This window comes from Pinus tabuliformis, chromosome 9 (genome assembly GCF_031772625.1).
Source record: "Pinus tabuliformis cultivar Carrire ecotype Pingquan chromosome 9, CPIR1, whole genome shotgun sequence".
Classification (NCBI taxonomy): domain Eukaryota; kingdom Viridiplantae; phylum Streptophyta; class Pinopsida; order Pinales; family Pinaceae; genus Pinus; species Pinus tabuliformis.
The window spans coordinates 1,346,539,834-1,346,565,537 of NC_142307.1; the positions used below are offsets into that span (position 1 = coordinate 1,346,539,834).

Genomic DNA, 25,704 nt, shown 5'->3' on the forward strand with positions numbered 1-25,704 from the left:
GATGACAGAGATAGTACAGTCTGGCAGATGGATTAGCTGATGGAGTTCTCCCTAGTTGAGAGGGAGTGTTAAAATTGGCAACTAGGGCCAAACTCCATGTGGGTCTACTTATTTATGGCAACTGATATTTTTCTTGGATTCCGCTCGTCGAAAGGTGTAGGATTGATCTAAAGATCATTCGATTCCAAAATGTATTCATGGAGATATGAATTTATTTGTGTTATGTGACAATTCATCAAGGTCGGCCAACATCCAAACTACCCCCACTTGTTCTCAACGTTTCACCATAATAGAAGAGGTCTTCAAGTCATTTGAGACAATCATCTCTTGTGATCTCTCTCCACTTGTCTTTGGGTTTTTGGTGGTAGGAGAGATCTAAAGAGGATACGCTGCCCTAGAGGGTTTGCCCTAGCTCTAGACGTTGTTTGAAGAGAGCTATACGTTGCCCTAAATTATAGTCATGGAGCATGAGTATCACGTTGAAGAAGAGGCGCCTACACTGCCCTAAAGAAGGCTCTCCTACGCAGACCAAGAAGAAGCCTTAACGCTAGTATGGAGAAGCCCTAACCTCTGCCTAATGATGCCCTAAATCTAATATGTAGTCATGAAGGCTAACGCTGTCATGAAGGATGCCCTAGACTCTAATGCAGTCATGGAAGGAGCCCAAACGTAGTCAGGGAAGAAGGCTTCCATAACACAGTTGGAAGTGACCTAAACGCAGGTCTAATGCCACTGTTCTTGTCACCTAGAATGCAGTCAGTGAGGGTTTCATATGTAGCAAAAGTATCTGCTATAAAGAGGGGGCCTTGAAAAGCCCTAACCGTAGTCTTATCAAGTGTCACAAGCAAGTTGGTGCCGTAGACGCAGTCAAGGAAGAGATGTATACGCAGTCCATGGAGGGATCTAAGCCTCAGTCATCTAAGGACCTTGCTACTGTTACAAGGATGTCTGGCCACAGTTAAAAGGGAGACCTGTAGTGGTGAAAAAGGGAGTACCTATACGCAGCATGAAAGTGGCCCCTAATCTGCTGTCTCAAGGTCCTTATTACGCAACCCTAATCTGCTGTTAAGAGAGGCCCATTAATAGTCTTGTGAAGACTCGTATTGCTGTTCAAAGAGATCCTTACATGCTATCCTAAGATGAACTAAACCGCAGTCTATTAGTAGCTCAAAGAGACCTTGTTGCAGTACCCTTAATTGTTGTCATGATGCCACATTGCTGTAGATGACAACTTGGCCTAATTAAGGAATGTCTGGGCATATTGGTGATGATCCGTGAGCTTGATTTGAATGGTTTCTTAGTCTACAACTACAACTAGCTGCTTTGCTAGGCTGCAAGCGATAGCAAGCAACTAAGGCTCTTCCAAGGCAGTGTTACAGTTTGCTTTGAGTTTGGATGGCAACATGGATTAAGAGTCTCTCCTAGGTGGTCTGCAACCCTTGAAGGGCTTAGTTATCTAACAGCTTGGATGCAACATGATGAGATGCTGCATGGTGAAGGATGCAGCATGATGATATGCAACATGGTGAAGGATGCAACATGATGAGATGCAACATGATGTACGTTGCAACATGATGAGATGCAACATGATGTACGATGCAACATGATGAGATGCAACATGATGTTGGGTGCAGCTTGGTGATGGATGCAGCAAGGTGATGGAATCACCTTGGAGAATATTTGCCTTCATCCGAGTTTAGAACTGCAGTCCATGTCCTCAGATCTGCAACCTCATCTTCATGGTGAATATCTCTGCTCTTATTTTGTCAAGTCAAAGTGTTGACTTCTAATGTATATGTACTATCTCTCTCTGCTGAACTATTGAAGAATATAAGAAGAATTGATCAAGGGTTCCCCACATTGGGGTTTGTACTTGGCTGGCGCCACATCTTGTGTCCTCTTGTCTTGGCTTGTTTTTTGCGATTTATGTTTATGTTCTATCTGCACTTTACTATCATGCTGATGTGATTGCTAATTTCAATATTGTCATTGGGCTAATATGAAAAATTGAAGTAAATTGTGCTAAGCATAAAACATACCAAAATTTAACAAGTAGCGACGTTGAGTTGCCGGAGTGAGATCGAGTGATCTTCTTGCAGTGAGGGGCAAGGATATTAGTCCAGAAGAGAGTTTTCCAGATGCGGAGATTGCAAAACAAAAAGGGCATAGAGCAGTTCAGTGAGGCAGCGCAATGCCAGGCAGAGGCAACGCAAAGCTTCATAGCGAGTTCGAAATCCAGCTGGGAGAGTCGAGATCCAGTGCCATAAGCCTAGGTGTGAGACCAGAGGGCCAAAAGGTCGAATTTCCAGACAACAAGAGATCAACAAAGGAGGTGACGCAGATCTGCATAGGATTGGTGCAGAAGCTGCATAGAGGCAGCGTGGGGCTAGCCAGCTAGCTAGCCCCTGATCAATGTCAGATCTCCCGAATTAGTGTGAGATTTTTCTCACTAACTCTTTGTCAACATTTCTCTGTATCGGATAGCCAGTTTGGGCATCCAATGATTTGTACTCAGATTTACTACTTCATAATAATTAAAACTCTTAGCTGCTGCACTGGTTTTCCCACACTGGGTTTTTCCGGGGACATTGTCAAAAAACAACTGCGTTGATGTGTGTGTTTATTTCTCTTTAGTGCAGTATTTAGTTTCCTCAGTATTTAATTTTGTGTAGGCTGCAGTGTATGTATTTCAGTATTTGCCGTAGAAAACTGCAAGTAACTTGTTCAAGTAATTTAACAAGTAGGTGAAATATTATCAGTTCACTGCAGTAGGAATCAGGTAACCGATTTTTCACACTTGGGTAAGGTATGATTTTCTTTTCGAAGTTGGGTGATTCCCAAAATCTAATCCTATATCTCTTTGAATACCCACCTCCTCGTGATTTGAATTACGGGTTTTAAAGGAACAAAGAAGATATAATTTTCATTGTGAACACTCGTATCAACTTTAAGGAAAATGACTAGCCAAGTTTTGACTCCTTTAACCTAGTGTTGTGGGGTAAGAAAAGAGGGTTTCCTATAACGTTTACCAAGGGACTGTTAGGTAGAATATAAGTCCCATTTTGAGGTTGGTTTAGATTGGAGCTACTCTTTTTCTTAGAGGGGGAATTCAGAATATGTTTACCACAATCACTTTGAGAATTAAGGGAGTTTCCACAAGCACTACAACTTCCAACAAATTATTTGGAATCAATTGAGCAAAATTATATTTGCATAACATGCTTTTTGTTGCTATAGGTCGGTCCTCTAATAGATTGTTGCAACAATATTCCATCACTTGCATGTGGTTGAACACCATGAGAGCTTCTGGGTACATGCTGGAAGTTAAGCTAAGAGCATTGGAAGGTTCCATTATGATGCATTTGGTTATGGCCTAAATGGAGAACCTTGTGAATGTCCTAGTACATTGTTATGTTCATCTTCCCTTCACAGGTCCTAGGACATACCAACTTCGACTTTCATGCTTTGTGTATTGTGATTATACTCTTATTCTTTCATTTTTCTAATTGCTTGAGCATCTTTGACTGCTGGCTTTGTACAGGTGGAAGTATGAACATCTATAAGGTATTCCAACATAGCCTAGTGATTGATAATAGGTCTAGGTCCCAATTTCAACATCCAAACTATCTGGTTGCTTGCCATCCAAATCGTTCTCCACAAAACCCCTAGCCCCAAATTTGACCTTCCCTAATTTGCATTCCTTTTCCCAAAATATTTAAAGCTACTCATACTTTCGCCAATTGCTTGCAGGCATTGCTTGTTCCGTAATATGAGAGTCAACGCAGTTAGTTTGATCCATACAATATGAATGTTCTATTTCTCATGCCTCGATGCTCATATTAAAGTAGTTTGACCAATGTATTTGAGCTAGCAACGAGCTCCCCCAGTACCATCTTCCGCCTAGGATGTGATTTACGTCCCTTGTTGTTCTATAGGTAAATGCAAGGTAGGTTTTGGCTAAAATATGGGATGTAACCCAACATAGGATGCCACAATATTTGAATCCAAAAGGACAATACTTTTTGAAATAATTCTACCATAGAACTTACTAATTAGTATCAACTCCTGCAGTGCCATTACATGTTCAAGAACATTGTCCTCACGTAATATTAGTTTCACCTTGTCGAATTTCAGTTTATTGCAGTGAGATTTGTTATCCATAATCATGCAATTATTCTTGTTATTTTTAAATAATATTTTTTTTCCTTAGTATATTTAGATTGTGATATTTAGAAAGAGCATGCATTATGGCTATAAAAGTTCAAATAATTTTAATGAAGAATTCACAGTCTTGCATGGTTTGTGAAGAAAGTTTGTCTATAGAAAGCTTCATAAAAGCTTGAACAAACATTACACCCTTGAAAATAACAACATTTTTGTTACTCCATAGGAAGACGGTGATTTCAATAGAAAACATGCTAGAGTATATTCACTATAAAATTGTTCATGTTGCTTCTCTTTCTTGGGAGCTGATTTGTGTTTCATATGCTAAAGATGATATTTCTTCCATTGTATATCGACTAGTTGCCATTTATTACTTTTAAAACTACATTTAAAATTTGAATTCCATCTACTCTATTAAAAATTAATAGTTACAAGTGTTATGGTGAAATAAAATTAATTGAGGACAGTAAGATTTTTTGCTCTTTATTGTTTTAGGAAGTTATTGCTTTGTTCTTAACATTGAGAGCTATTGGTTTGATTAAAGATAGATGGGTACCGTGACAAATACTATCCTTTCATTTATGCTTTGATTACATTCTTTCTTTGCAGGGAATGGATATCAGGTCTTGAATTTGATTCTAAGGTAAATGAAATGCTCATGTTGACTCGCTTCATCTTGTTTTATTTATGTTGGTTGATTAGAGAGGGGATGCCGTGGAGAAAATGATTGAAACATTTATTATGTTCTTTAGAGATCCATGTTTATGGGCATTGGGAACTACACACGTTAGCATATCAATAATTGTTCACTTTGACTACTATTATGCTTGTTAGGGAGCGGTTCTCAACATTTGAAGAACAAGCAAAAGAATGTTAGTATTAGCATAAATGGACCTACTCACTTACTAGGGGTATGTGATGATGAAGTCTGATATTGTTTATCTAGCGAATAGTCTCACTTTTAGGAAATTTTGCAATGTCAGCCAGGCCTCTTGTCGAGACCTTCCTTTGATTGGTCCTTGATCACGGGACATCATTTATTTAAGGACGGCTTGCACATGATTCTGCCTCATGACTGTTAATTTTCCAGTTCTGCACAATCACTTATTCCAATTCTTCTTCAATTAGCAATCACTTTTCAAATAAATTCAATCTTCCAATGACAGTAAGCAATTGTAGATAGAATAGTAATTCAAATGCAATAGAAGACAGCCAAGAACAAGAACAAGAGAGACATAAGATTTGGTCAAATACCCGGGAAAAACCCTTTCAAAACTCTTCTTCTATTAGATTGTCATTAAATGTTCAGCACAGAGATACCATGTTCCAATTCATCAACAAAAGAGTCAAAGTCAAACCTTTGACTATGTCACTATCCAAAAGACCAACCAACCAATATACAAAAGATGTGCCTCAAAGTCAAATCTGCAATTCTGTCAAAGTCAACATGAGCAAATGATGCCCTAACCAGTCCAAAAGTCAATGGTCAACAGCGTTCCAAATCAGCTTAGTCAACAGTCAAATAATTTGGCCTTCCAAGCTCAGTCAAACCCAGTCAAAACAGCCTGCAAAAACTTGGTCAAAAGAGAGAGAGCCTGTGGTCAAACTTCAGAAATTTTGCAGTCAACTTCAGGCATTTTTTTTGGTCAACCTTGGTCAAACTGCCCAGAAAAATTCCGTCCAAATGCCAATCAACTCGGCCTCCAATAACAGGTCAAAATCCAAGTCAAACAAACCCTTTTCCTTGCTGGTCAAAGCAGCCCTAAATGGAAAGTCAACACTGGTAAAGACATAATATCCTTCCTTTACTTTGCACATGTGAGATTGGACCTCCAATTGCAGACCTGAACGAACCAATCCAAACAAGAGAGAGAAGATGTGATGTATGATGATGATGCTCCAATGTGATGTGATATAAGCTCTATTTCTATGAGCCTTAGGGGGGTCAAATTAGCTTGCCCAGGCCGACTTGTATTTTTGTGCACATGTGGGTTTCACCTTAAAAATCATATTTTTCCTTGACCAAATTAAATTCTTTCAAGGGCTAGAAGGGGTCTTCCTTGATGAGGAAGGTTGTTCAATGGAGGGAATTTTTCCTTGAGCTGCCACATTAACAATCACCATTTACAGATGGGTACAATATAATTATATCACATTTCTTCTGAGTTCCTTACATATGAGTAAGAAATAGGGTTGTACAGATAGGGCACAACTCTTTCCTCCCTAGCAAGATTTGCTACTCATCTTGACATGTTGAAAACATGGGTGATGAAACCCACTTTAATAACTAAAAAATATGAGTGGACAATATCCATGTGATTAATATGCCCCCACAATGATCAAATCATTCCCAAAGTATTGTTTATATGGATGCAGCCCCTGTAGGTGTAGTTTCCCATGGCCTATGCCTTTGAAAATATGCACACATGAAATGACAAGTAAATATCACATATTTGTTTAGTTAGTATATTTTTAGGTAATTCTATCTTTGAAGAGAATTTAGAGTAAGTGTTTCATTTTTCAACTATGTCTCTGTCAATTCTACCTGGTACAAGTAGGTGCCTTTGCAGTTTGATTGTTGGCTCTTTGTATTAAAACTATGAAGATATGGTTGTCAATTAAATCTGCAATGCTTTGTAGCTGATGTTGAAGAGGACTGCACCATCTAGGGTTGTGCATGTCGCCACAATATTGAAGACTAGAAGAAACTTCACATGCCTTCTTTAATCATCGTGGCTAGAGTTTTGTCTAATCACAATTGTTGCCTTAACTGCCAAAAGGAAGTTGTGCCTCATTGTACCATCATAGAAGGTGGTGGTAGAGTCATTAAAAATATATTAAAAGTATATGACGCACCTCATCATTGGTAAATAGTTAAATTAAAAGGGTAATTGAGTGGAGGTTTTATACGTTTTATCCAAGTTTCAATTTGACAACTGTAGGGTTGTTCAATTCCCAAGTCAAGGTACATTCAAGTTGGCATAAGAAGAAAACCATACTTAAAAGTTAATAGTAGTATAACCATTTCATAAGTCAAAATTTCTAAAGGTATTTCTAAAGCCTACAGGGATTTAACAAAGAGTCTTTTCGAAATTTATGAAGACGATATTGATCACCAATTACAAAAGTTATACAGAAAAAAATTATTCAAAGTTCTTTATATATATATATATATATTCAACGGAAATAATAAAGGTATACCAATTCATCATTTATTATGAGGTTGGAATTATGGATTCCACAAAAAATTTCACGTTTTTGGCGAAATGCCCTTTTTGTGCAAAGGAGTTTAAATGTCATGTCATTCAGAAAACAAATAGTCAGTTGCAAAAATTGTGATAGAACTTTTACTCTAATCAAATCAAAGTGACACACAAATACAATTGTAAATAGAAAAAATAGAGGATGAACTAGTTAACAACAAGAAAAATTTAAGGATCTAGAAAATATGTTTGACTACGAATTATTAGAGAAGAACGAGGAAATTTCTTGCCCAAAAGATCACTGTAAACAATTACTTGCACAAATTAATAAGACAAAGGTTACAAAGCAGGGTATAAAAGATTAGAACAAGAGAAGGAAGATCTCGAGAAGAAATTTAAGAAGAGCCTTTTAGAGAAAGGTGAAGGAAATTCTTGCCAAAGGATCCTTAGTCAAACATTGCTAGGAGAAATCAGACAGTTAAAAGGTGAGAAACATGAGAATCAAAACATATTAAAATCGACAAATTAGAAATTGAAAAACTTTCACATTTAAGGAATCATAATCAAAACTTACACAAATTAGGAAGCTTAAGAATGGTAAGGAGTCACTGGAAAATAAGTTAGAACAACTTGAAGGAAACATCGAAGTCTTCAAATGAAAATATGTAAGTTGTGGAGAAAGGAACAAATATAGTGCTAATCAACATCACAACTCAAGAAGATGCTAATCCAGTTGAAGTAAACATGTATTGAGATGTTGAAGTACAAATGATGGAAATTCCAAGTGTACTTACTAATATAAATTCAACAATCAACAAAGCAACATTAGTGCATTAAGAACATTAATACCAAAAGTAAATTTAGAAAATGCTACAAGTACAATAAGGGAAAATCATGCTACAAAGACAACTTATTTTCATTCTAATCACAAAAGCAAGAACCTTAATCGATATATCAACATCGCTTAGAACAAAAATAATTGACCTATTTTTTGAAGAGTATTGACACTAGTGCAATTGAGTCTTGTTACCGCTCAAACTAGTAGGAGGCATAAAAGGGACTCCTGAAGGGCAACTGCTAGATCAAAGGGCAACGATGGAGGCTTAGCCCACTGTCACCTTAGCTAAGAATCCCTACTCTTTACGGACTTTCATCGATGGGAGGATACTCGTTATATAGAAGGTCACTTGTGAAGGATGAATCAACCAATGGATGTGAGGTGACCCTAATAATCCTTTTCCTAGAAGGGTTTTATGAATACAACTTACTTGCTTCTTAAGCAAGGTACAACGCTTTCTAGGATGAGGAGGTGAGGATTTGAGGGTTAGGTTAGAGGAATATGCCTTATGAAGGAATTTCCCAATCCTAAAATCCTTATTGGACTTGACTTCCCGAATGGTTCTCGAAGATTTGACTTTTTAAACGTGTGGGACCACACGAGACCAAGTGGTCCCAGCCTAGGTTAAAGGGGAAGAATCTAACAACCAATGATGTTTTTAACCTAGACAAGGAGGGGGAAAGGATCAAAGCAAGAATTTTCACTTGGAGGTGTCAAATTGATCTTATGAGGCACTAGCCTTAAGAACACTAGGGCAAAGTTTGATCTCAGAGCTAGGACTTGGGTTATCTCACAACTCCACCGTCGGAATAGCTTCAAAATTGGAGGAGGCCTTGAGGACACATCAACGTAGGAGATGCTAGGAGATCGAACTTTTTCTTGGCCATTTTGTCTGGAAAATGATGCCCTAGGTGACCCAACTTGGCTAGACCTAGAAAAGAGAGGGGAAGGTGAATAAAATTATTCATTGAGTGACCACCTATTGGAGGATTAGTGCCTTAATCCTTGGGGAGAATGGAGTCTAGGATAATGATGAGAAAGGACCTTGTATTTTGGTCAAGGAGGCCTTAAGGACTTCTTCACTCAACCTTTAGGGCAAGAGGAAGAGACCTCAAAACTTTTATACTTTGCTTGGCAAAGGAGATGGCTTATCAAGATCAATTCCTTGATGGAATTATCCCTAGGAGATTTAATTCACATACATGGCCCAAACATTGAGAGATGCTATATAGAAACAACAATTCCACAAATTTGCAATTATGCAATGCTGCAATTAGCCCTATTATAGCGAAAATCCCATTCAATGCACATGACAAAAGTAAAACAAAAATAACATTGAAAGTGTGTATTTACATGTAATCGAACATATCCAACCATTGACATTTGACAATAAAGAAGCTCTAAGATAAAAAATACTCCAATCGAAACATCAAAATTCATCCGAAAAGTGCGAAATTCTCTAAAGAGAAGAGAGATCCAATCCAAAGTGACGATGAGAGAATGAATCACCTCTCATCTATTTATACAATCTCTAATGAGTTTAATTTAGCTAATTTGACCAAGTTGAGCCCCTAAAATAAAATAATGTGCATAATAACAACCGTTTGGTGACAAGCCCACTAAACTAACTCAATAATAAAAGAGTAAAGCCTCTCAAGAGGGTCAAATGATCAATAACATGTGTCGTTGGGCCTTAAAGGAGGCCTAATGAAGCCCATAGGTGCCATAATGTGAGATAAGACTCCCAAAAGCAGTGGACAAGGGGTTGGCCCCTTGTTCTCCAAGTAATAAACTTGCGGTGCTCCCAAATGGGTGTGGGGGCACACAAGTGCCCTCATGGGTCTTCAAACAGATCGAAGATGCTTGTAGACCATCTAGAAGGGCTAGGATGATGGTACAAGTGATGCCACATCATCATACAGGTCCTGGGTCATCTGCCAAGTGCATGATGTAGTTGTGGGGCCGATTGGGCATGGTGAACCAGATGCATCTTCCTTGTCAAATAGGTGAACCACGAGCAATCTATGAATGACTTTGGCGATCCATGGAATGTTGTCTGGTGCTGTGGAGGTCCAAGGCTCTCTACATACACCCTATGTGTGCCAATCTAGCCCTTTAGAGGGTTAGGACCTCGTATAGGGAGACCAAACCCAAAATGGAGACCATCTGCAATCCTGCATAAGATCCAATGCGTCTCGTGCTTTCCAGCATATCGAGTTATTCAAGAAATCCAAGTAAAAAAGTTTACAAACCATGGAGAACAAGTGGGCACTTCATAATGGCATGCCCTTCCATAGTGGGCTTTGGCATGTGCTAATGTCTCCAAGCTCTAAGGGGTGTTAACCTAGCACCCTATTAGGTGGTTTTTGCTTCTAAAGGGGGGGTATGTTCATGGTACATCCTTCAAATGGTGGTGGCATGTGATAAAATGATGGAACAGAGTAGGGGATGAAGGGGGACAACCTAGGTCACATGCCATGGTACAAGGGTAGCTAATAAAAGGGAAGTCCACACTTGGGTAAATGATGTGTAGGAGGGAGAAATCGTGGTACATGAGTTACCCTGGCCTTGATTTTTCCACCCTTCTTCGTATGCCTTTTGCCTTTTATGATTTTCTTTGGTTAACTGCTCGGGGCTCAAAGGAATGAGAGCATGATGTGCAAAGTATAGCAGTGGATACCCCCTTTAAAGGTGGGGAAAATCATCGCCCACCAGGGGTTGGCACAATCATGGGTTCCTGAATGATAAAGGAAGCTCATCTAGGGCCTATAGGAACTAGGGTGATGGCCGTGGAAGGGGGTAGAATCTCATGTAATGGCTTTTGCCCACGTGCTAAATGTGTTTGTCTAGACCATCTTTTGCATTTTGTGGTACAATTTCCTATTGAATGTGGCCAATTATGCTTTTTTTTTCTTTTTAGCTGCATCAACCTCCGGGCATCGTTCCAGGCCCAACCCAAGTTGTGGGCAAAGGGGAGGAGAAGGCTAACCATATGTGGACCTAGTGAAGGAATGTGGAGCCAGGTGGGCGGATAGATGAATGGGGTTGTAATGAGTGGAAGGGGAGTGATATATGTGGATCAGGAAGCGGGACCACACAACCAATATCAGGGTTTCTTGTGTAGTACCATCCCTAAAACCCAAAGGTTAGTAAAAGAGATCCCACGGGACTAGGGTTCAAGGTTAACTTCCAAACGAGACCTAGGGGACAAGAACATGGGCCTAGTCCACTCTTTCTGCCGAATCCCCCCATTAATCCATGCCCAAGAGTTTCCATGATAAGTAAACTAAAATACTCAATTACCAAATGACAAGGCGTACCTTTAGGTTTGGGAGTCCCACCTTCAAACATACGATCATGACAGATGGGTGAGGGACCACTTGACTGGCTCAGGTGGTGGAGAAATGGCATAATGAGCTATTTGGTGGCTGCCGACTGAGGACCATCATGGAGAAATTTTTTCTCCTAGGGATATCACCCACAAAATGGTGGGTAACAAGTCTCATAATAACAATTCATATTGGAAATACTAGAAGTACAATGTTCCACAAAGAATCAGATTAAGATGTTAGATCCTTTTACTATTCGATGAATTGGTCAACACTTAGAAGTTCGTACCATTTTGTATCATCAATTACGACAACATCAAGAATAAAGAATCATGCAAAGACATTACAAGCCAGAGCAAAAATGTAAAACTGTTTCATGAATATGCTTTGAAGATAAAACATTTGAAAAGGGGAAGGCAACGTAATAAACATAAACATGTAATATAAAATAATTAATAATTAATCACAAAAAACACATCATAATCCAAAGACATATCTTTATTAAAGGGCACAATTCTTATTGAAAAGGCACCCCCTAGTTATTATATGTTAATTTTGTAGCATCGGACAGGTGTTCTAGTCTCGACTTTGGTTAGAGAGGTTCAAGAACACAAGATCTCCAAAATCTAGAAATTGTTTCTAGAGAAAACACCTAGAGACAACTCAATTAAGTTAATTGATCAATAATCAAAATTTTCCTAAGTCTAACTTAGGAAAAATGATTAATTAACAGTGATTAATTGAGAAAGGTGTAAATTCTCTAGAAACTCACACAGATCGACTTAGAGATGATCTCAACCATCGATTAAGATTTAATCATGGCCGTTGAAGTCTCAACTAGAGATTATATGAAGAGGTCGATGGGGTAGATGGAGACACACTAGTGTAGATACTCAGTGATCAAGGAAGTTCGATTTTCCAGTAGCAAGTGATTCAACAGTGAGATCATGCTAGTGATCGAGTAGTAGGTGGCAGAGTAGCAGATTTCTAGAGAAGTTCCCAGTTCTAGAAGAGTTAGGAGAGGAGTTCGTATTATTTATTCAGAAGGCTACGCAGGGCCTGTGTAGAGCTTCAAGAGGGCATTTTGATTTGGTTGAGCAGGAGGAGGTTTCAGGTGCCGGAGGCCGGGAAAATTTCCAAAAGGCCGAGCTAGTGACTCCCAGCAGCAGCTATAGGAAGAACAACTGATTCAGAGGCAGTTCTGGAGGAGTGCGAGTTTGGCCTGTGCATGGTCTGCGCAGAACGCTGACACATGAGTTCACCGGAGCAGTTGTTTGTGGCTAGTGGGGGCAAGGATTGCTTGTGGAGGAGGATAAATTCCCTCAGATATTTTTGCCAGTATTTCTCTCAGAGAGGATTGCTAGTTTGGCGTCCAATTTTATTGTACTTAGAATTTACGCTGCTGCATAATAATAAAACCCTCATTTGTTGCACCGATTTCCCTGCATTGGGTTTTTTCGGGGACATTTGTCCAAAAATAATGGTGTCATCATATTTTTGTGTGTGTGTTCTATATTTCTCAATTTCTAGTATTTTATTTTCCGCAGTATTTTTATGGTGAAAAATTGCAGTGTGATTTATTCATTATTTGCTGTAGCAAATAAACTGCATAATTAATTTACACTAAATCTACCAATGTGATTTCTTCCGAAATTGTTTTCGAATTAGTTTACACTTGCTGCAATTAGATTAAAATGTCACATTATATGGGGCCCTCATTGTAATTCAATTATCTCTCATATCTTTATTCAATATAATATTTTAATCTAGATGGATTTCTTTATTATATTGCAAAATTTTTGGATAGTTATGATATGAATCTGATTGGTTTGCCACACTTTTCCTATTCATATGATGATTGTTCTCTAAGTGGGTTAGCAGTTGCATAGCATGACTCCTTTCCATATACACCCATGAAATTGTGAATTGGCATATATGCTCAGATAAATTATTATTGTAGTCCATTGATGGGGCTACCTCATGTGTTATCTTAGTGCTTATGATGTTGTATATCTGCACTCCCTTTGACTTCAACATTTATCAATTCATGAGTTGGAGCATGAGGGATGACACAATTCAATTTGTTGTAAAATGTAACTAGGTTCGGTCTTCATAATGACATGTAATTATGATCTTTGTAAATGATGAAAAGAAGAAAATACAATTATTTTTGTAATGCCTTGCTTCATGGGTTTCATGAGCAAGAGGTTTATTTTAGATGGCTCCCGTTGAAAGCCTTAGGATTTGTCAAAGATTCAGTGTCATGTATAAAGATATGTCAAATGTATTCTAGTAAAATAACCCTCCAAAGACAAGAACATTCCTCCTCTTCCTATGTCGGCCTCAAGATAAATGAAGGAACTCATGTCGGCTCACATTATGGAGACACACCGGTTCATAAACTTATGTCGGCTTATATACTCAGACATGCCACTATATTGTTGAAATTTGATGGCTAAAAAGTTTCTTGCAATCCCAACTCGGTTTTAGTTTCACCTTATCACTCCCATTCATCTAAATGCCCTTTTCCATAAACATGCATTCAACATATAGAATTCTGGAAATGAAATTTTCAGATTAAAACACATGGGAATACCAACACATGCTGAAAATAAATATGGACATAAACAAACCAGCAACACACATAAAAATACACACAGGTTTTTGGTCAACTTAGACTCAGGCAAAACGCCTTCAATCTTCTCCGGTGGAAACCTGTTAGAGAGCTCTTCAAATTTATTTATCTTTCAAGTTCAGGGAAAATATATTTGCAGGCAAAACAAAAAAACAAAATACAACTTATTTCTTCAGCCCAGAACTCCTTGAAAACCGTGCCCACTTTGCCTTGATTTCCATGCCCACCTGAAGCTGAAAATATGTACTATACGGATATGGACTGTACAGACTGTATTGTACGGATTCCATACGCACTGTACAAATTTCCATATCGCTATACAGATTGTTCGGATTTTTCATTTCTTATTATTTTCAAAAACTTCTATCGAACGATGTGCAGTTCACAACATTAAATGTTGTTCGCACTGTACCTTTTGCTGTCTTTTATGCCTTGATTTCCGTGTCGATCTTTGCCTAGAAATCACTCCTTCAACTTTGCTGCAACAAATTTCTCCTTTAGAACTTTTCTCTAGCTCTCAGCCTCCTTTCTCCAATCTGCTCATGAAGAATGAATGCAATCTCTTTTTTCTTTCCCCCTTTTGTTTCCCTAAATGACTTTTGGGCAACCCTAAGATCTAATGGCTCAGATTCATTTAGATCAAGGGATGAGAATAAATGTGCATTTAATTCTCATTTTCCTTTTTTTAACTCACCCATTAAATGAAGTACCCACATTGTACTTTGTCTAAAGTCACTTTTCACTTTATAATTTAACATTGACTTTACCACTTATAAAGACACTTTCACTTTATAAAGTCACACTTAGGAAAATAATTATTTTGGACACTTTTCCCTAGGTAGAGACTAACCCATGGGAAAAGGTACATTAAAAATCAACACTCCCTCTTACCAAGGAAAGTGTTTCTCACCACACCTGTCTTGTCCCTGAAATGGACATGCTTGCCTCTTGGCAAGGACTTAATGAGAACATCGATCACCTGCTCATCTGTCGATATATACTCCAGCTTCACTGCCCCCTTCTGAACATAGTCCCTGATGAAATGATATCTGATGTCAATGTGTTTTGACCTGTCATGAAACACTGGATTCTCCGTGAGTTTAATGCAACTCTGATTATCACAGTGAATAACCGTTGGTCTCAACACTTGATCAAATAGGCCATACAACAATTTGCGAAGCCAAATGGCCTTACAACTAGCCTGGCTAGCAGCCATATACTCAGCCTCGGAAGAGCTCAAAGCAACTGACTTTTGCTTTCGACTGAACCACGACACAACTGCTGATCCCAATTCGAAGCAACACCCTAAAGTGCTTTTCATGTCAGAAGCACACCCTTCCCAATCTGAATCTGTGTAACCTGCCAACCTCACTCCATCTCTGCGCCTATAGTCCAGACCATAATCAACTGTACCTTGCAAGTAGCGAAGAATGTGCTTTGCAACTACCCAGTGCACCCTCTTGGGCTCAACCATGAACTGGCTAAGTGTGTTCACTGCAAAGCATATATCTTAGGAAAAGAATTATTTTGGACACTTAGGAAAAGAATTATTTTGGACACTTTTCCCTAGGTAGAGACTAACCCATAGTAAACCGCTTGTCCAAGGTACATTAAAAATCAACACATATATGGCAACCTTGGCCTATTCCACAGTGAAAATTCAGATATCTTTTCTTTGAGTTTTTCGGTGATAGAAACAGAACTTCGCATGGACAGTGGAAGAATACAATTCACATATCTCTGTGATTTCGGATGGGTATTAGAAGAAAGAAGTTTTGCTGCATATCTCTATTTCGGATGGGCAGTAAGGATCTCCACAGAGAAGACAGTTCAAATGTCTCTTTATTTTGGATGGGCAGTAACCGTTGAAGGGAAATCAAATCCCTCTACAGTTCGGATCACAGTGGCAGTAATCACAGTTAAGAAGTTTGGATCTATGAAGTGGATATAATCATAGTGGATATTATCACAATATAGATGCTACCTTGTAGTACCTTTGTCTTGGTGTTACATCAAGCGCAATAAGGCATCATTAATGACATAACAGTTCGTTGTTGGTAATACTATTATGATAAGGTATTATCTTTGTGATAAGGGCTCATAAAGGAAATAGTGTTGTTAAGATAGTGATGAAGATCTCGGTGGAAGAGGAATCAAGAAGAGTATTGACAAGAGAATGCGTGTCTTGGTCTTGGAGTGGCTAATAGGTCAAGGGTCTTGGTCTTGGTATTTGTCAATTGGAATCTCTATAAGAAGAATTGGTGTGGGTTTTCCTCTCAAAGAGTGAGAGGTTTTGGCCCTGGCTCATAGCCTACATTTTGTGTCTCTTGTCTATTTATGTTTATGCATTAGTAGCCGTTTGATGAAGAACACTAATAACTTAAGCAGTTACTAATGGAAGAAAAATAACCTAACTAATAATACCCTAGATTTCTCAACACAATTTACATCTTTACTGGAGCCACCTTGTGTTGCAGTAGGTTGATGATGATATGACGCTGTGGCCTTCATTCTTACTTGTTTGATGTACCATAGAATGATTCCATAGTTATTTGGCTACTTTTGGAAAGTGCTTTTAGTTAAGCCATTACTTTATCATAGAACGTGTTGAGCTGAAACCTATCGAATGATTTTCTTTGTCCTATAGTTATTTGGTTGGATTTGGGAGAAGTCCCTTGGATCTTAATGAAATATCTGATGGATGTGTTTGGAGAACGAATTAAATACCTTGCGGGTAAAGATATCTTCTAAAATTTTCTACTATCTTGCTTGCTTGAATTATGTAGTATCCCTTATCTGAAATATGATAGCACAACTTGCAAGATATTAGATTTTGTCTTTTAGGAATTTTGCCATACACTTTGTGTGTAATCTTTTCTTTGAACAATTTGTATGCAAAACAAGGAAACACTTACAACAAAAATATTTTAAGGCACAACCAGACTTTTATTAATTTGATTAAGAGATTAACATGGAGAATATTAATTTGAGAACTCGTAATACAACTCCAACAAATAACTCAGTCAATGCCGCACTCCTGTCTTTAGCAACTCGACGCTCCTATAATGATGAATTCAACCTCAACAAATAAGCTCAACTTCGGCAAATGATCTCGGCCCCAACAAATAAATATGGCCTCGACAAATAAATTGGGCTCTGGTAAATAAACTCAGCCCTAATAGATAAATTCGACCCCAACAAATAAATGGGCTCCGACAAATAAACCCGACCCAACAAATAGACTCAGCCCCAGTAGTTAAATTCGACCCTAACAAATAAATTGGGCTCCAGCTAATAAACTTAGCCCAACAAATAAACTTGGCCCCAACAGATAAATTCAACCTCTATAGAATATGAATTCAACCCATCAATTAACTCGACCTCAGCTAATAATCTTCAGTTCTGACAAATGTCTTTAGCAACGATCCAATCTCCAACTCTGGCAATAATAACCAATTTGCCCACTGAAGAAATGTTTCCCAAATAACCTGCATTTGAAGCACAAATGGAAAACCTATGTGATTTTCCCGCAATGGCAACTAGGGTGGCAATGAAGTCCACCAAAATTGGTCAGTACTAGCTAGGGTGGCAATGATGTCCACCAAAACTAGTTTGAGAGTCTCGCTTGAAACCCTCAAGAGAAACTCGCCTGAGCTCTTGATCAATCAACAAGAAATAATAATAAACCAGAATTTATGAGAAAGGGTCTTCTCTCCCCTTTGATAAGGATTTTGTTGGATCTTCTCCAACCATCTAGAATTTTCCTTTTGTTATTTTATTAATAAGCCACTTGGTGCATTTTCCACCTATTTTCCAAGTGACTTTTGCCCCTTCTTATTTACCTCTTAGGCAAAACCTTTTTGTTCCTTTTTATTACTGACTAGAGTCACTTTTATCTCCAAAAAATGCTTAAACTACCACCATGATAACACTAGCTTCCCAAAGCTCCTTTTCATATCCTATCTTGTAGATATTTTTATCCCGATTCGAATGAGCTATTACACTAAGGTGTTTATCCAAGTCAGGGTTACTTGGGAGCGGGAACGACATTTTCAGAAGCTCACGGTTTGGGAGCGAATCCCGAAGCATTTTTTATATAATATATATATATATATATATATATATATATTTTATATTTTGATGCATATATGTCAACAAAAACATGTAGAATGATGAATCAGATATACAAAACATAAAAAACATAGATTGAACCATATAACAACAATCATCTAGAAGTTATAATCTTCATCAACCACATCCACAAGTTAGTAACATACAACATATTGAGTCTTATGAATCATAATTCATCAATCTTAAAGTTTCAAGCTTTCAAAATTCAATATATAACATTTATCGTCATTGATCACCAATGTCGTACTTGTAAGCTAAGTGTAACCATTACAACAAATAATATCTAACATGAAATGAAATGAAACAACTTTCAACTTTCACGAAACATCATATTCATAATTCATTACCAATGAGTTATAATTGCGGACTTCAAACTCAAACTTAAATTGTCATATATTGTTTACATAAAATATCATAATAAATATGAAAGAGTCAATAGTTATAAAAACTACTAGAAACTAGAAAAGACAAGTAAATCTATCATCTACATCTTCCTCTTGCCACCATGAATAATGTCTTATTTCTGAGCAGGTTGTGGTGGTCTTCTAGGAGTCTCCTCCCGCACAGACCCACGACCAGAACCAGAAGGCACATGCCCTCCACGTGAGGATGTACATGGAGGCAGTGACAACAAAGGAACAACACTCGAAACTCGAGCACTGCTACTTGATGGTGGGGGTGGCATGGTTGTTGCTTCATCTTCCTCTCTTATAAGTTCTGCTTTCAGTTCTTCAAGATGTATAGTGCCATCCTCCAAATTATCGTCCTCTATGTGGTTGTCCCAAATTTTATATGCTGGATCCTCATAAGTCCGATCACAGTAATGACTCAACAACCTCAAGTTGTAGTGCACATAAACCAAGCTTTCTGCCCAATTTTCATTGAGTCTGTTTCTTTTCACATTATGTATGAAGCTGTAGGTGCTCCAACACCTCTCTGCAGAAGAAGTATTTACAACCTGTGAGAGAACTTATTTTTGCCAATTTTGGCAAAAGTCCCTGGCCGCCATATGCTTCCCACCATGTGAGAGCATCAAATCTGTCTCTATCTTCCTTTGTATGGAAGGAACCAAACAAGCTAGTGCAACTGAAGTATCTGCCTAATTCATGACGCAGATTAGCACATTCCTCCCTGTCAGGTATCAACTTGTCTAATGCTTGCAAATATCTTGTAGATACCTCTTCATCTATATAGGGTTTGACCCTAACACCACCCCTAGGTGCAGGTTAGCCTAACCAAGATGCATAGTAGTATTTTGGCCTAAGGATATACGCCAAGGTATATAGTGGAACATTACGTTTATTCCACCGTGTACACACACAATTGTGAATCAGTGTATACAAGTTGGGATCATCTTTTTGAACAATATCTTTTATTTGCCCCAACATGGTATCCATTTGCTCATACACCTCCCCAATCACTGGTTTATCTGTATCTGCAAAACGAATCATGTGTTAAATGGGCTTGGTGAATTCCAATACTTGCCTCACACTTGCCCAAAACTGACCATCAAGAGCGGTCTCCTCCACTTATTCAAAACCTTGCTTATCAGCTGCATTTGTAGCTCTTTCCTTTGCCAGTGTGGACTTGATACCATGCTAGCCAATGACTCTCTTATCTTCAAAAGGCGCCTAAAGGTGAGGTAATAGCTAGCAAATCTAGTCTTCTCAATCTTCAACAACTCCAATCTTGAGTGACTACGGAAAAGGCCATGGGTATTGCTATGATTTGTAATAAATTTTATCATTTCTTTGTCTCTCTTGTACAAATCACCAATCCATTTGTATTGTTGGTTTTTGTTCTTAATAATATCATGCATCAAAAGGTTCATTGTGTGAACCAAACACCCAGACCAAAATATGTTGGGGTATTTATCCTCAATAATTGCTCCCGCTATGTTACAATTAGGAGCATTATCAGTGATGACTTGGATGACATTGTATGATCCAATACGTTCAATTGTTTCAAATAATGGTTCTGCAATGTTGATGCCAGCCTTAAACTTGTCTGAGTAATCATATGCTGAAAGAAAGATGGCACCACTAACAGACACAACAAGAACACTTATCAATGTCTTGCCTTTTACATTTGCCCATCCATCAGATACAATGGACACCCCCCCCTTAAGCATAATTAATTAATATCACACCCATCCTTCGGGTTAATTGTCATTGGTTCATGGGGATTTGGCACTGAGCTCTACCCCTTCATTAGCTGTCACCTGGTTCTTGAGCACTAGATGCTCCCTCTCATCATAAGGAACCCTTGCATGCCCCAACCTTGATGAGCGAGAAACTAACTCGTCCTTAAGGGGTAAATAAATGTTGTGTCATAAAAGCAAGATTGGACACCTAAGCTACGTTCCATATCAAAGTGTTATGAAGAAGAAGTACAAGGCACATCATAGGGGTGGAAAAGGCAAGCCGAGGAAAGGGGTGACTCACGCCTCCACAATTTCTGCCTCCATTACATCCATACACTAAGGATATTGACCTACATTAGTTGGTCTTATGTCCATGACACTTAGCCATGAAGTCTTTCCCCTCCGTTTCCGTTATTATCATTAACACCTATGAATTGAAGGGTTGACCTTGGAAATGTCACATCCCCTCAGGGGCTGGAAGCACCAAATAACTAACGTTGATCAATGTTATGAGAAGTAGACCAAACCAGTTTGAATCGGCTAGTCTGATCGTTTGGAGGGCAAAACTGGTTTGGATTGATGAACCAGATTGTTTTTTGCTGGTTCGATACTAAGTTGGCCTTTTTTCACTGAATCAGTTGGTTCAGTACAATGCTACCAAGGACCCATTGAACACAATTTTTTTTCAAAAAGGCAATGATTTATGATAGGGGAAGCCTAGTATTTGACCGTATTGCCCTATTAATGTTATGCAATTCATGTTAATGTTAAAGGATGTTTGAGTGTGGTTCTGACCTCATTGGATTTCATATGGCGAAAGTAGAATTTTAGATCTCAAAAAATGATAGTTCATCTCCCAACAAAGACGGGAGCTTTCCGCCCTCCTTACCCATTCCCCCAAGCAATTCTGGGGCAAGATCCTCCCCCGACGCTCTCCTCCTCCCGCTGATCTCGACCCAGTCTCCATGTTCTCACACACCTCCCGCCTTTACGACATTCCCGGACAGTCCCAGATCCAAGTCACATCTCCTCCCCTCTCCTGCCACCTGTTCACCGATAAAGATGTCAGGGAAGCCATCTGGTCGATGAATAGCAGCAAAGCAGCGGACGAGGAAGGATTCCAAGCCAAATTCTTCAAACAAGGCCTCCGACCCTTAGTCGGATACCTGGCAGATCTCTTCAACCATGTGGTCCGAGAAGGGTTCCCCCCCATATGGTCCCACCATATTATATATCCCATCCATAAGTCAGGGGATACCTCGGACCCCAACAACTACAGGACAATTATGGTGGGTCATACATTCTCAAAACTTTATGCCACTATCCTTCATAGAAAGCTTTCCGACGATTTTGAAGAAAGAGATCTCAGGGCCAGAGGCCAAGCTGGTTTCAGGCCAGATCATCAGACCATTGACCACATTTTTATACTCCGTGCTGTGATCGAGGAAGCACGCCACCGGTCCTCGAAGGTGTACTGCTGCTTTGTGGACTTCCGGAAGGCTTTTGATTCAGTCCCGAGAGAGGATCTTCTACAGCGACTCAAAGACACAAATACCTCAAACTCCCGGCTGATTGCTGTTATGCGTCTTTACGAGTCTGTCCTGGGCCGTCTTCGCACTGTGGGGGGACTATCTGAGTTCATCCAGAGCACGATTGGAGTTAAGCAGGGGTGCCCACTCTCCCCCACCCTATTTGGGATATATATTGATGAGCTCGAAACCTTTTTGTGGGAACACATACAGGAGTCTGATGGTTGCTATCTTCATCAGGTTTTGATCTATATCTTACTCTTTGCAGATGACATTGCACTCTTATCCTCATCACCAGAAGGTCTCCAGAGGCAGCTGGATGCATTAGCCCTATTCTGTGATCTCCGGAAATTGACAGTGAACCTGAGTAAGACAAAGGTAATAGTCTTCAACGGGACGAAGAAGTCTCAGGATCTCCGATTTCTCTTCAAGGGAGAGAGAGTGGAGATTACCAATAGCTACACGTACTTGGGAGTACAGTTTTCGGGCCCCCGGTATGCGGCCAGCTCTGCAACCTCGGATCAACAAGGGGTATGGCTCTCTAGCCATTTTAGAGAGACAATGTTTCCGCCATCACTTCCAGGACATCTCGTCAAAGTTGAGCCTTATGGACGCCCTGATCCGACCCACGGTCCTGTACGGATCGGAAATTTGGGGCCCCTCCTTGCTTGAGTCAGATTGGGCAGCAGTTGAGAGAGTCCAAACCCTTCTCCTCCGACTTATTATCCGCTGCAAGCATACTATCCCACAACAAATCACACTGGCCGAGTTTGGTGCATAGCCCTTCCGCCTTGAGACAGCCTTCAGACTGGTCTCCTTTCTTCACCGAGCCCGGAGCTTTGCAGATACATTGAAAGGACGCGAAAGGTACCCTTATCTAGCCTACTGCTCTTCTAAGGCCATCGACTGCACCCAACCAGGAAAAGCCAAGTGTTGGTATACAGGGGTCTCGAAGTTCCTCGAGGCAGTGGGACTCCATATAGATCATCTCCCCCCCTTTCGGTATTCCCTGAACGCCCCCAGAGGACTCCCCCCCAGGCAGGAACTAAATAAGATCATCAAGGAAGACATCTACAGGCAGTTTATCCAGGTCACATGGATTAACCCCCCGGGGGGCCTGCGTCCAAAGATGGCGTTCTATGCAGAGCACTTCTTGAGTATCAGAGACGGGCTTATAGTTCGCCCCTAGTACACGCTTCGACATTGGATGCATGCTCTTTGGATCCCCCTCGGGCAGTTCAGAGTTGGATCACATAGGCTTCGGGTAGAGACAGACCACCAGATAGAGAGAGTTGACAGGACTTGCCGGCTATGCAATACACAGGAGGTGGAAACCGAATGGCACTTCATCTTCGGTTGTCCGATATATTATGAGATCAGAGGTCGCTACCACTGTCTGTTCATAGGACCACAGAACCTATCCAACTTCTTCAGCTACACGGACCAGAGATGCGTCGCACTTTACATCCAGGAGACTCTAAAGCATCGGGAGCATATCCTCCAGCCTCCCGTCCGACCCAACACTACTCGTCAGATCACCTCTTTCTTCAACATACTCCCCTCAGCCCGAGGAGTTAAGAGATCAACCAGTCCGAGTACCGATCAATCCGGCTCACACAGATCGACAGACCCTCGTGCAGTTAAGAGGAGAGGCCCCTTGCTTACGAGGGCCCAGTAGCAGAACCGTTCCAGGCATCTCCCCGAGAGGCGGCCCAGGATCATTAGATCACGGAGACAACACAATGGGAGGCAACCAGCGCCCACCACTTCAAACCAGCAAACCTTACTGAACTACCCACAACTCTTTTCTCTCGGCCTCGGATGTTAGGAGTAGCAGACTCCCACATCCGCGCCCCCCAGGGTCTTCTTCACCAGTGATACTACGACGCAGTCTAGAGATCAACAGGCGTGGTCGGGAGCGGAGCTCCATACGCTCTTCCCAACCCGCCTCGTTTTTAGTGTCTATCTTCCTTTCAGCATTTGTCTTTCTGAGGAGACCGATTGGTTCTCCTACTGGGCACGGCCCCCTTAATTGACCTACTTTGTGGTCATTCGTTGGACATTAATAAAATTATCTTATCTTATCTTATCTTATCTTATCTCACTCAAAATCCAACAAGCTTATCAATTTTCCAGGATTTCAAGATTGGGGGGATTGCAACGCTTCCATTGGATCTTGTCATGTACGAGGGTATGGAACTAGTATTTAATCAAGAGCACCAAGCCCTTTTTGTACCTTGATGTTAGTGGCATTGGTTGTCAAACTCCTATATCATGACCCTACTAAAAAGGTACCCATCACTCAAACAAAATCTTGACTTGACAAGCTACGTTTGTTCTATCTTGTTTTAATGCTTAGAGGGTGATATTGATGACAAAGGTCCCAATATAGACAATGGTTTTTATGATATGTAGGTATTTGTTGTAGCATGATTTTTTTTGGATGTTAGAGGCCATTTGGAGCTTGTTTGTTGATGTATTTTCAGTTTAGAGATGGATTGCAGTCGGTGCTATTTTGGTTATGTGCACCCTTACATGATATATAAATGAGAAATTTTGCTTGTTTATGTATAAATGGTTTGGTTTCATATGGATGCTGAAGAATATATATGTTTTTCTTTAAAATTTGTATATTTTGTGTTTTTGGTTGACCAGTTTTTTGTTCTGTTTTTTTTACCGATTTTGTTTTTGTTTTCACCGATTCCCAGTCTGGGGTGTCTACTAGTTTGATGACCTGACCAGTTTTGATAACATTTGCATTGATTTCCTAGCTACCTCTAACAAGGTAGGGGATATTTTTACGGTACTTGGTCTACTTAGATATTTAAAGGTGATCCTGATTTAAAGTCTTGATGATGATGATGATGATGATGAGGGTGGTTAACGTCCACTGAGACCAAATTGGTCTATCGGACCTATAATTTTCTTAGTTCTTAATTGTTTGGCTTCTCGTCTTTCTTGGTGAGATTGGTGCTATAGCTTTCTTTTTTTTCTCTACGGTCTTCCAACTTTATCTTACATCTCCTCCATCTCTTTTGGTTCTTGGGACATTGGTGTCTTAGCTTTGCGATCTGTTGTGTTCGTCCTTTTGAAGATAGTTGAAGAAGAAGTTTGGTTTGGGAGATCTGCTTTGCTGTTAAATGAAGATTTATTTTGTGCGGTATTCAAATCCTCATAACTGTTGATGCTCGAGGGGTTGTCGAGTTCACTTTTTTGCTGTTGGGCGGGGCTTTCCCCCTGCTTGACTTGAGAGTTGTTTCTTTCTTGCCCGTTTTCTTGTGATTTAGAGTTTTCTAGAGAGTATTATTCCTTGATGACAGTGTAATGTTCTTTTTGTGCTCCTTCCTACCATGTAGATCTATGGTGATTCTTTCTAGTAGAGTTTTTCTGGGAGGCTTTTGGGCAATTTTGGCTAGATGGCCTGTCTCAAAGCAGGATTGACATCTGAAGAGGACACTTTCATAATTGAGTTTCTGGTTCCACACATAGTCTTTACTTGTTAGGTTTATTTCAGCTGGGAATCCAGCGCTGAAGTCCATTTCCACGCATATACGTGCATAGGTGGTTCTGGCATATTCCTTTGTTTTTGGGCACCTGTAGTAAACTTTCCCAATTGCATTTCCAATGGCTTTTAGCGAGGAGAAATTCCAGAGATGCAAGGGTAGGTTTGGCAATCTCACCCAAATTGGTGCTGAGGTTATGATTGCTGTTGAGGGATCAAATGATGGGTTC

At 39.8% G+C, this 25,704-nt stretch overlaps 1 protein-coding gene across 6 annotated transcripts in view; it reads left to right on the forward strand.

Moving 5' to 3' along the window:
• The window catches only part of LOC149153497 (uncharacterized), a 746,732-nt gene that overhangs the window by 60,966 nt on the left and 660,062 nt on the right, over positions 1–25,704 (forward strand). For all 6 annotated transcript variants that reach the window (XM_089440793.1, XM_089440790.1, XM_089440791.1 and 3 more), the window contains one exon: positions 4,774–4,807. In XM_089440793.1, the coding sequence (XP_089296919.1) occupies positions 4,774–4,807 (34 nt within the window). The remainder of the gene's footprint in view (positions 1–4,773; positions 4,808–25,704) is intronic.